The 12,474-nt window shown below is 36.3% G+C and overlaps 1 protein-coding gene across 4 annotated transcripts in view; it reads left to right on the top strand.

The window, feature by feature from the left end:
• LOC147871620 (uncharacterized) overlaps positions 1-12,474 on the top strand; it is a 112,144-nt gene that overhangs the window by 19,641 nt on the left and 80,029 nt on the right. Inside the window, exon 7 of one of the 4 annotated variants that reach the window (XM_087360654.1) lies at positions 444-693. The exons of 1 other annotated variant lie outside the window; for it this stretch is intronic. In XM_087360654.1, the coding sequence (XP_087216780.1) occupies positions 444-483 (40 nt within the window). In that variant the 3' untranslated portion in view covers positions 484-693. Of the gene's footprint in view, positions 1-443; positions 2,328-12,474 lie in introns of those variants that run through there. 2 more of the 4 variants (XM_087360653.1, XM_087360650.1) reach the window with 2 other exon arrangements.

The raw sequence follows: 12,474 nt of genomic DNA on the forward strand, positions 1-12,474 counted from the left end.
GAGAACTTGCCAGATGAAATGAAATGCTACTATCAGGACTTTGCTCTCTTTGTTGAGGATGTGAATATCAAAATTGAGGTTAAGTCATTATTCTTTAATTTATATACATTTTGTTTATTGTCATTAACATGTAATTTTCAGACTTTGCTTGCAGGACTGAATTTTGAACTTGATTTAAAGCTGTTTTATATTTAAGTATATCAGGTGTGACAGATCATAAGATTTTCTTACTATGTTCTACTGCATTTCTTGTCATTAAGAGTTAAACTCTTGTTACAGTATTGTAGTTTATTTATTAACTACAATTTAAATTGCATTATAATAATTAAATCAATTTGAATTTTGGTTGATTTGAATACAGTATACACTTACAGACACAAATTAGTGATCCGTAAACGTGGATTTAATTATGTTTGTTCATTTTATAAATTTAATTATTGCAGGTGCTGGGAACTCTTTGGTCACGAAATACATATGAAGTAGAAGATATGACGAGTGATTTTATTAAGAAATCGCTTGCAGTGTCCAAGTGGAATGAGTTGTTGGATAGTTATGTGTATGGGATCCATGACTTACTTTTATACTACCTAAAACGTGAGCTGTCAGATGAAGAAAAAGAAGGTTTGTAATTACACTGGCACTTTTACATGTGTATTCTTAAATCTCTGAATTTGAATTGCTGTTTGAACTGAATAGCCGTGAATATGAGGAATAGACACATTGAAGGTAGGATTCAGCTCCACACCTAGCAGATGGATTTTAAGGAAAAAATATAACTGTACTGTATATATAATGTGGTTTTACTTTTTTATTTACACATTGGTTACTCGATTTAAATTCTGCATGCTACCCTATAATTCCAGGCACATTTTCCAATGCCTACACAAATGGCATCATCAGTCCCCTTTGGTTAATTGTGTGAAACTTTCAGGCGTACAGGTTATGAGCATAGGAAATTTGTTACTCTTCATGATAGCATGAAAATGTTGCCACATGTATAGAGTGAAAAATACCTGAGTAACTGTACCCCCTCCCCTCAGTGTCTGTTCTTCCACCATATGTGAAATGAGACTCGCTAGGAAGAAATTATGGTACCTAAATTTTTTTTTAGTTCCTTTACCTGTGACATTGTTTATTCCTACCCATCACTTTCACACACAGAATCAACATAATTCGCTGGGACGATACGCTACAGACTTGTTTATAATTAATAATCTTCATTGATAGAAAGGGGATCTGGGGTAGCTGAGTCAGTATAGTGAGTGATTATAGACTTGACAGCCGGGGTTTGATCCCCAACATGGACAAAGGGTTTTTCCTCCTCCTGTCCTTTCCTGAGGGCCGCCTGCCCCTATCTAGTGTCGAGGTTAACACCAAGTGCCTACATGGTGTGTAGTGGGACATAAGAATGATAATAATACAAAAATAGAAGTTGCTTATTTAAACATGGACTTTCATGCTTTTTCTCCAATTTTTCTTTTTACTATTGATAATTATTTTCATAACTCATTCAGCAATCAGTAATTAAATCAGTTGAAGCAGTATAATTTTAGATAATATTTCCATAAAACTAATTAATTACAGATGTATTCTGGCCAGAGAACAATAATTTTAATTTGTTCATTAAATTTCTTCTATTCTACCTGAGCATTTGTGGGTATCTAAGGTTATGTTTGTCCCTAAAGTTTGGGACTGAAAAATGTAGTCCGACTGATATTACACAGTGATGAGCCTGGCCACTATTAAAAAAATTGTTGCCTGCTTGCAGTAAGTTAAGAAAAGTTTGTAATAAATTCTGTGAAATATAAATTGAAGGGACATAATTTGTTTTGCACTAAAATGTATTTCATATCCATGTAAGCAGTTGATATTATTATTATTATTTCAGTTGTGTACTTGATTTTAGATGTCTGTTCCTTATCCAAATACCTGATGACTGGATCATTTGTAGATACAAAATCTTCAATGATTTAAGTCTAAAAGTCTGTATAGTTTTCTTATTGCCACCTGAAGCCATTCTGTCATGCTTATCTTTGCCGCTGCGAAGCACCATTTCTCTACCTCAGCCACTTGGCTATTTTTATTGAATTATTTCTCTTATCATGGAAGCATATCATGATTACTTTAAGTGTTAATTATTTTAGTGAAATATATTAAGTTGTCACACTCCTTAATGGAAATAGGAAAGCAACACACCTCATCCTGATGTCTCAGCCTATCATCATTTACAGTTGGCACTGCGATTGTATTTAATTTGATGTTTTAATAAATGTAAATTGGAAAGTGATGATTATAATAACAGCATTAAAATCCCTGTATAGACGACAGTATGATTGTTTATTGCACAGCTCGGATCATCGTAAACCCTCTCGGCTCTTGTATTACTATTGGAGGAACTTGGATAATTAAAGCATGTCAGTTTCCCTTTTCATTTGTATTTTAAGTTACCAATCAAAGAACTGAATGAGACGTAGTGTCATATTTGGTAGCTGGGAAAAACTGGTAACAAGTTTAATAGATAAAAAGATGTTATCTTTCGAGGATGAACATCTCGCATCGGTTCTACAAGTTTATACATTCATGTGGCTTAGATTTACAAGAGTACCAACATACAGATATTGTTCAGTGTGGATTGCAGGAACATAGAAATAGTCACGTTTACAAGAAAGCATTGAAGATAGCTAGAACTTTATCTGGAATTCTTGTAAGTTATGTGTGATTGTTATTTGATTATGTATGTAGAATTGTAAGGATAACGTTTTGTGCAATCGAATATTCATAGGTTTCAGGAGCACGTGTATGAAATTTGTGAAAAATAGGTTTGGGGCTGAATATTAAAGCTGTTTCTCCTCTGAATTGGAAAATAATCTCGACGAAGTGACATACGGTCTCCCCGGACAACTTCATATGCAACAGATGAAAAACAAAAGCTGTTTTGTCAGTATATATCGCGATATGAAGACGTATGGTGGGTATGGCTCCATGCGGTTTCAGGGCTGTTCTGAAAGCTGTGATGACGAGAAAAGGATGCCAGATTTTGTCGAGAATTGAACCCAAGTCCTTTGAAGGAAGCAGAATTGTTGGTTAGTTAGACTTTGTTTTATTCTTTAAATTGTAAATTATTTGTGAATGAATCTAGCATTTGCTTTTTATGAACGTGACATGAAGTTTTAAGGATGAGTTGTGTAATTAGTAATTAGCATTTTTTCACAGTCGATAGTAGTAGCAGCTGTTTCATTAGACTAATCCTCGCCTACTAACTGTTTTCCACAATTTTGCTTCACATATTGATCACAAGGCATCGTCTTGATAAGAGATATCATAAATCAAATTTTCGAAGGAAGCTGTTTTACCAGCTAACCTAGAACCTTAATAGTGCAGTGGCGTTCGGCCGCTCCAGTGGCGTGTGGCTGTGAGCGTGATTTTAGTTAAATATTCTTGACTCGTTTATTGATTTTCGTTTTTTAGCGACGCTTTATCAACTGCATTATGGATAAGGTTATTTATGAATGATTTATTTCCAAGTTGTCGTACCCTGTTTTTTTAAAAAGGTACTATCATTGCTACCTGTTTGGAACGACTGTCGTTGATTGATTGTATATTTAACTAAGTTTAATCGACTGCGCTGGTTATTTAGTGTACAATAAAGCTCTCTTTAAAATTTCATCCTGGACGTGCTGTAATCTTTGTAAGTTAAGGGAACATAGACTGAAATGTATTCGATCTTATTCTTTTTTTTATTGGCAGTTGAATTTTAAGGAGAACGTTTTACGTAAGGGGGCTGCAGTTCACAAATAACTTGGCATTATTACATTTTCATGCAAATTATGATTCACCCACGTAGTACTATGATTATGTCGTTAAAAATTTCAGAAGATTTAAATTAGCTCAGTGTAGTATCCAGTGGTGGTTTCCTGAGAACATGGTAATGGACGTTCGGGTTTATGTAAAAGACGGGGGGGGGGGGGGGGTTTCACCAGCTGAGCGACTCTTAGCTACTCAAGAGGGATTCTGATCGGGAAATATATAGTAAATATTACCAGAGTAAAATATTTATTTATATGTTAAATTGACAAATTCTTGTGAAGATTAAATTACGTAATTAGGATCTTCATACATTGTAATGAAGGTTTGCGTAATGGAATTACATGAAAAATGTAATTTGCCCTGGTATAATTTATATTTTTAAGTTTGTTTATTAAACTAACTTTTTACTTTTAAGGAATACAGAAGTTTGTTGGGAAAATTAGATGCCAAGATTGTGTTTGTTGTGATGTTTGACATGAATGTTGACCTTGAAGACTGGTAAGTAATTTGTTTTAACAATCAGCAAAGTTGGATCTTGTATTTATGGGTTTTTGTATGAATCTCTCCGTTAACAGCAATTATTTCTTTGAACATCGTTAACCAGTTGGCCTTTGGAATGGTCAAGTGTTGTGTTTTCTTCGCGGTACGGACTGAATTCTTAAATTATATTTTTGATTATAAGGTTAAGGAGACTTCAATGATATTAGGTTTGATCTGGTGTGAACTTTTGTCGTGATATTTTTGAGCATTCGATTTCTATGAGACAGGGAATTTCTTGCACTGATGAAAGGGGAATTGTTCAAAGACTCCAAATAGGACGGGATTTTACCGACCATAACTTTAACTTTCAGGGATATGTAATACTTCTATATCGATCGACACTTCAAAGAGATGTCCACAGACAATTTTTTTTCTGGGATTGATTCACAGTATTTTGGTTCTTCTCATGTCATGGAACACTAGCAGCTGAAATTGATATATTTTTTAATCGCTTACGTTTTAAGAAGTACTAAGGTCGATTAACGAATATTATGTCATTACAATTCCTGGACCAGGGAGTGAAATTAGGCTCCTCTGCCCGACCCAAGAAAATATGTATTTTTACCTGAAGATGTGAGCAGATCCAGCTACTGAAACGTGGTGTCTAGTTTTAGTATATTGAACGATGGAGTAATTTAATGATTTCAGTACAGATTATTTTAAGAAGAACTCGGGGCGAAGGACATACATAGTTTAGCTAACTACAAAATTTCTTGTTGTTGTTATTTGTTGATATTTCAGGTTCTGATGGTTTACCGAAATTTCGGAGCTGTTTCAAGGCAGTCGCATCTGAAACGTCGGCCAGTGTCTGCCACAATACACGGCGTAGCAGCCAAAAAGACGGCCATCTTCATGTTGGTTTATGGTTTGGACAAATGAGGTTTTACCTCTGTGACAAAATTGGTTTGATAATGTGATTCTGAGTTAACATTGTTTTGATTTAATAATTTTTGTATCCTTTTATTTATATAACTATAGAACTCGTTTTAGTTTTCATGTTCTAGAAGCAGTTTTTACCTGTTTTTAGTGACACGATACAAAATAGCCCAATATTTTATTTAATTATGCTCGTAATCTGTTATGAGAAACATTATTTTGTGATACGCGAGTTCTGTTTCGAAATATTAGAATGACCTTGAAAAATCTTATCAGCCGTCACGCCCTCACTTACCCCACTGGATCGACTTTTACCCATGGGTTTGGTTCTTCATTTACCCTGAAATATGCCCCATAGCATTTAAATAATGCCATGGATGTCGAAATTATTTGCTTCCCAATTACAGCAATGTAGGATGTTCAACAGAACAACCAATCATCTTGTTCGCTCGTTTACAAATGATGTTACGTCATCTGAGTGAGATCCAATATCGGGTCCATTACGGAATAGTGGCTGCTGCACTGTTTTATGGACGATAAGAATTAGGCACTTGAGATAAATAATCAATTTAAGTTTTATGAAGATAACTATATAGTCTGATAGATATTGACTGATATTTCAGAGGCGATTGCCCTGATGATGGAGGCAGTAATAACATCCGAAACATCGGTCATGATCTGGTGAAACAGTTCATTAACCAACAGTTTCCTATGGTGGCGCGTCGTGTTCTCTTTGAGGTTGGAAGCAGATTCTCATTTCGTAATTCTCGATGCCCTGATAACGCAGACAAACTTCTTTTGTGGTTCATTCGCATTTTATTTTAATTTACTAAAAATCATGGAAATTAATTTGCGAAGTAGAAGAAGTGTTTCTGTTGGTCTCGCTATGTATGTCTGTCTGTCTGTCTGTCCGTCAGTCTTCTGTATATTACTGCAGAAAGAGGTAATTATACAGATTGTATATTCATGTTGTATTTTTATAACTCGAGAGATTTTCCAAATTGAAACGTAATTAATTATATGTGATTAGGATATGTTTCCCCACCGTTTAAATATTTTCCCAACCAAAATTCTATATGCATTCTTCACTTTCTGTTCTTCCCCACATTCCCAGCACATCTTAAATTCATAAATTTCACTTGTGCTCATACTGTTTGTCTTGTCTTTTGTGGCACCCTATACCAGGGGTTATTGCCCCGCAGCTCAATTAAAATACAAAATCTTGACATCGAAGTTCAGAATGATGTTTTATAGAAGTTCACACATTTATTCCAGCATCCACGTCAAACTTCATGACCCTAGTGGTTGTTGGCGAAGAATATTTCCGTAAACGTAGCATTTCTATTCAAATTTGGATTTACATTTGGTTTGTGACTCGTTATTCCCTTCGTGCTGATAACAAGTTCTCATAGAAGTCAAATCTGACATGTAGGCAACCTCCCAAACACCTGCGCCTTGCGGGCTAGTCCGATGATAATGGAATGGCAAGCTGATTTGTCGTCAGCTTCTCAAGACTTGGGACAAGAACTTCTCAAGACTTGGGACAAGTGACTTCTCAAGAATTGGGACAAGAACTTCTCAAGACTTGAGACAAGGACTTCTCAAGACTTGGGACGACTGACATCTCAAGACTTGGGACAAGACCTTCTCAAGACTTGGGACAAGTGACTTCTCAAGACTTGGGACAAGAAATTCTCAAGACTTGGGACAAGTGACTTCTCAAGACTTGGGACAAGAACTTCTCAAGACTTGGGACGAGTGACTTCTCAAGACTTGGGACGAGTGACTTCTCAAGACTTGGGACAAGTGACTTCTCAAGAATTGGGACAAGAACTTCTCAAGACTTGAGACAAGGACTTCTCAAGACTTGGGACGACTGACATCTCAAGACTTGGGACAAGACCTTCTCAAGACTTGGGACAAGTGACTTCTCAAGACTTGGGACAAGAAATTCTCAAGACTTGGGACAAGTGACTTCTCAAGACTTGGGACAAGAACTTCTCAAGACTTGGGACGAGTGACTTCTCAAGACTTGGGACGAGTGACTTCTCAAGACTTGGGACAAGTGACTTCTCAAGACTTGGGACAAGAACTTCTCAAGACTTGGGACAAGGACTTCTCAAGACTTGGGACAAGTGACTTCTCAAGACTTGGGACTCTAGTCCTGATAAGGATGGGACAGGTCAAATTTAGAAGGAAAAATTTTCAAATTTTTCGAAAAATCAAAAAACGCTGCAAACCTTCTGAAATGCGCACAAAACCAAAAATTTTCGGAAAATTGGGAACAAAATTAAAAGTTGAAAATTTTCAAAAATTCTTAGTTTTGTGCGCTTTTTGGACGATTTGCCACGTTTTTCGATTTTTCGAAATTTTTCGAAAATATTGAAATTTCTCAAATTTGAGAATTTTCAAAATTTTTCGAAATTTTAAAAAAATTAAAAACGACTGCAAATGGCGTGAAACGCGAAGAAAACTAAGAATTTTCGAAAAAAAATGAATTCAGCTAAGACAGGTGAGGCACAGCCCTAAACAAGCAGACAAGACTTGGGACAATAACTTCTCAAGACTTGGGACAAGGACTTCTCAAGACTTGGGACAAGAACTTCTCAAGACTTGGGACAAGTGACTTCTCAAGACTTGGGACGAGTGACTTCTCAAGACTTGGGACGAGTGACTTCTCAAGACTTGGGACAAGTGACTTCTCAAGACTTGGGACAAGTGACTTCTCAAGACTTGGGACAAGAAATTCTCAAGACTTGGGACAAGTGACTTCTCAAGACTTGCGACAAGAACTTCTCAAGTTTTTCTTAGAATTTTCCGAACTTGTACCAAAAACTAAGTTTTTGGCAAAGTTCGAAAAAATTCTAAGTTCAACCTAGAGTGTATGGAAGGAATTCAGGAATCCTAAATGATAACATTATTCAAAATAAAGAAGTCTTTATTATGCAAAAAAATTCTGTTTGTACATCAGTTTACAAAATATAATTCATTCACTTATTTCATCTTCATAATCTCTACTGGAAAAAAGTATCATCACCTGAACAAAATCAAAAAACAAACATTAATTTCAATCAAAGCAAAGAAAATTAACTGAAAACAAAATAAATATATTCTGAGTAGGACTTCTCAAGACTTGGGACAAGTGACTTCTCAAGACTTGGCACGAGTGACTTCTCAAGACTTGGGACGAGTGACTTCTCAAGACTTAGGACAAGTGACTTCTCAAGACTTGGGACAAGAACTTCTCAAGACTTGGGACAAGTGCCTTCTCAAGACTTGGGACAAGAACTTCTCAAGACTTGGGACGAGTGACTTCTCAAGACTTGGAACGAGTGACTTCTCAAGACTTGGGATAAGTGACTTCTCAAGACTTGGGACAAGTGACTTCTCAAGACTTGGGACAAGAACTTCTCAAGACTTGGGACAAGGACTTCTCAAGACTTGGGACAAGTGATTTCTCAAGACTTGGGTGTCTAGTCCTGATAGGGATGGGACAGGTCAAATTTAGAAGGAAAAATTTTCAAATTTTTCGAAAAATCAAAAAACGCTGCAAACCTTCTGAAATGCGCACAAAACCAAAAATTTTCGGAAAATTCGGAAAAAAATGAAAAGTTGAAAATTTTCAAAAATTCTTAGTTTTGTGCGCTTTTTGGACGATTTGCCACGTTTTTCGATTTTTCGCAATTTTTCGAAAAAATTGAAATTTCTCAAAGGGGTACCCCTTCGAGAATTTTCAAAATTTTTCGAAATTTTTAAAAAATTAAAAACGACTGCAAATGGCGTGAAACGCGAAGAAAACTAAGAATTTTCGAAAAAAATTTGAATTCAGCTAAGACAGGTGAGGCACAGCCCTAAACAAGCAGACAAGACTTGGGACAATAACTTCTCAAGACTTGGGACGAGTGACTTCTCAAGACTTGGGACGAGTGACTTCTCAAGACTTGGGACGAGTGACTTCTCAAGACTTGGGACAAGTGACTTCTCAAGACTTGGGACAAGGACTTCTCAAGACTCGGGACAAGTGACTTCTCAAGACTTGGGACAAGAACTTCTCAAGACTTGGGACAAGGACTTCTCAAGACTTGGGACAAGTGATTTCTCAAGACTTGGGTGTCTAGTCCTGATAGGGATGGGACAGGTCAAATTTAGAAGGAAAAATTTTCAAATTTTTCGAAAAATCAAAAAACGCTGCAAACCTTCTGAAATGCGCACAAAACCAAAAATTTTCGGAAAATTCGGAAAAAAATGAAAAGTTGAAAATTTTCAAAAATTCTTAGTTTTGTGCGCTTTTTGGACGATTTGCCACGTTATTCGATTTTTCGCAATTTTTCGAAAAAATTGAAATTTCTCAAAGGGGTACCCCTTCGAGAATTTTCAAAATTTTTCGAAATTTTTAAAAAATTAAAAACGACTGCAAATGGCGTGAAACGCGAAGAAAACTAAGAATTTTCGAAAAAAAATTGAATTCAGCTAAGACAGGTGAGGCACAGCCCTAAACAAGCAGACAAGACTTGGGACAATAACTTCTCAAGACTTGGGACGAGTGACTTCTCAAGACTTGGGACGAGTGACTTCTCAAGACTTGGGACGAGTGACTTCTCAAGACTTGGGACAAGTGACTTCTCAAGACTTGGGACAAGGACTTCTCAAGACTCGGGACAAGTGACTTCTCAAGACTTGGGACAAGAACTTCTCAAGACTTGGGACAAGGACTTCTCAAGACTTGGGACAAGTGACTTCTCAAGACTTGGGTGTCTAGTCCTGATAGGGATGGGACAGGTCAAATTTAGAAGGAAAATTTTTTGAAATTCTTCAAAAAATCAAAAAACGCTGCAAACCTTCTGAAATGCACACAAAACCAAAAATTTTCGGAAAATTCGGAAAAAAATTAAAAGTTGAAAATTTTCAAAAATTCTTAGTTTTGTGCGTTTTTTGGACGATTTGCCACGTTTTTCGATTTTTCGAAATTTTTCGAAAAAATTGAAATTTCTCAAATTTGAGAATTTTCAAAATTTTTCGAAATTTAAAAAAAATTAAAAACGACTGCAAATGGCGTGAAACGCGAAGAAAACTAAGAATTTTCGAAAAAATTGAATTCAGCTAAGACAGGTGAGGCACAGCCCTAAACAAGCAGACAAGTCTTGGGACAATAACTTCTCAAGACTTGGGACGAGTGACTTCTCAAGACTTGGGACAAGTGACTTCTCAAGACTTGGGACAAGAACTTCTCAACACTTGGGACAAGGACTTCTGAAGACTTGGGACTTCTCAAGACTTGGGAGTCTAGTCCTGATAGGGATGGGACAGGTCAAATTTAGAAGGAAAAATTTTCAAATTTTTCGAAAAATCAAAAAACGCTGCAAACCTTCTGAAATGCGCACAAAACCAAAAATTTTCGGAAAATTCGGAAAAAAATTAAAAGTTGAAAATTTTCAAAAATTCTTAGTTTTGTGCGCTTTTTGGACGATTTGCCACGTTTTTCGATTTTTCGAAATTTTTCGAAAAAATTGAAATTTCTCAATTGAGAATTTTCAAAAATTTTCGAAATTTAAAAAAAATTAAAAACGACTGCAAATGGCGTGAAACGCGAAGAAAACTAAGAATTTTCGAAAAAAATTGAATTCAGCTAAGACAGGTGAGGCACAGCCCTAAACAAGCAGACAAGTCTTGGGAAAATAACTTCTCAAGACTTGGGACGAGTGACTTCTCAAGACTTGGGACAAGTGACTTCTCAAGACTTGGGACAAGAACTTCTCAACACTTGGGACAAGGACTTCTGAAGACTTGGGACTTCTCAAGACTTGGCAGTCTTGTCCTGATAGGGATGGGACAGGTCAAATTTAGAAGGAAAAATTTTCAAATTTTTCGAAAAATCAAAAAACGCTGCAAACCTTCTGAAATGCGCACAAAAACAAAAATTTTCGGAAAATTCGGAAAAAAATGAAAAGTTGAAAATTTTCAAAAATTCTTAGTTTTGTGCGCTTTTTGGACGATTTGCCACGTTTTTCGATTTTTCGAAATTTTTCGAAAAAATTGAAATTTCTCAAATTTGAGAATTTTCAAAAATTTTCGAAATTTAAAAAAAATTAAAAACGACTGCAAATGGCGTGAAACGAGAAGAAAGCTAAGAATTTTCGTAAAAAATTGATTTCAGCTAAGACAGGTGAGGCAAAGCCCTAAACAAGCAGACAAGACTTGGGACAATAACTTCTCAAGACTTGGGACGAGTGACTTCTCAAGACTTGGGACGAGTGACTTCTCAAGACTTGGGACAAGAACTTCTCAAGACTTGGGACGAGTGACTTCTCAAGACTTAGGACAAGTGACTTCTCAAGACTTGGGACAAGAACTTCTCAAGACTTGGGACAAGTGCCTTCTCAAGACTTGGGTCAAGAACTTCTCAAGACTTGGGACGAGTGACTTCTCAAGACTTGGAACGAGTGACTTCTCAAGACTTGGGACAAGTGACTTCTCAAGACTTGGGACAAGAACTTCTCAAGACTTGGGACGAGTGACTTCTCAAGACTTGGGAGTCTAGTCTTGATAGGGATGGGACAGGTCAAATTTAGAAGGAAAATTTTTTGAAATTTTTCGAAAAATCAAAAAACGCTGCAAACCTTCTGAAATGCGCACAAAACCAAAAATTTTCGGAAAATTCGGAAAAAAATTAAAAGTTGAAAGTTTTCAAAAATTCTTAGTTTTGTGCGCTTTTTGGACGATTTGCCACGTTTTTCGATTTTTCGAAATTTTTCGAAAAAATTGAAATTTCTCAAATTTGACAATTTTCAAAAATTTTCGAAATTTAAAAACGACTGTAAATGGCGTGAAACGCGAAGAAAACTAAGAATTTTCGAAAAAATTTGAATTCAGCTAAGACAGGTGAGGCACAGCCCTAAACAAGCAGACAAGACTTGGGACAATAACTTCTCAAGACTTGGGACGAGTGACTTGTCAAGATTTGGGACAAGAACTTCACAAGACTTGGGACAAGTGACTTCTCAAGACTTGGGACAAGAAATTCTCAAGACTTGGGACAAGTGACTTCTCAAGACTTGGGACAAGAACTTCTCAAGACTTGGGACAAGTGACTTCTCAAGACTTGGTACAAGAACTTCTCAACACTTGGGACGAGTGACTTCTGAAGACTTGGGACAAGTGACTTCTCAAGACTTGGGAGTCTAGTCCTGATAGGGATGGGACAGGTCAAATTTAGAAGGAAAAATTTTCAAATTTTTCGAAAAATCAAAAAAC

This window comes from Zootermopsis nevadensis, unplaced genomic scaffold, assembly GCF_977971745.1.
Source record: "Zootermopsis nevadensis isolate Lab colony 2312 unplaced genomic scaffold, Znev_1.0 Znev_ptg000045l, whole genome shotgun sequence".
Taxonomy (NCBI): domain Eukaryota; kingdom Metazoa; phylum Arthropoda; class Insecta; order Blattodea; family Termopsidae; genus Zootermopsis; species Zootermopsis nevadensis.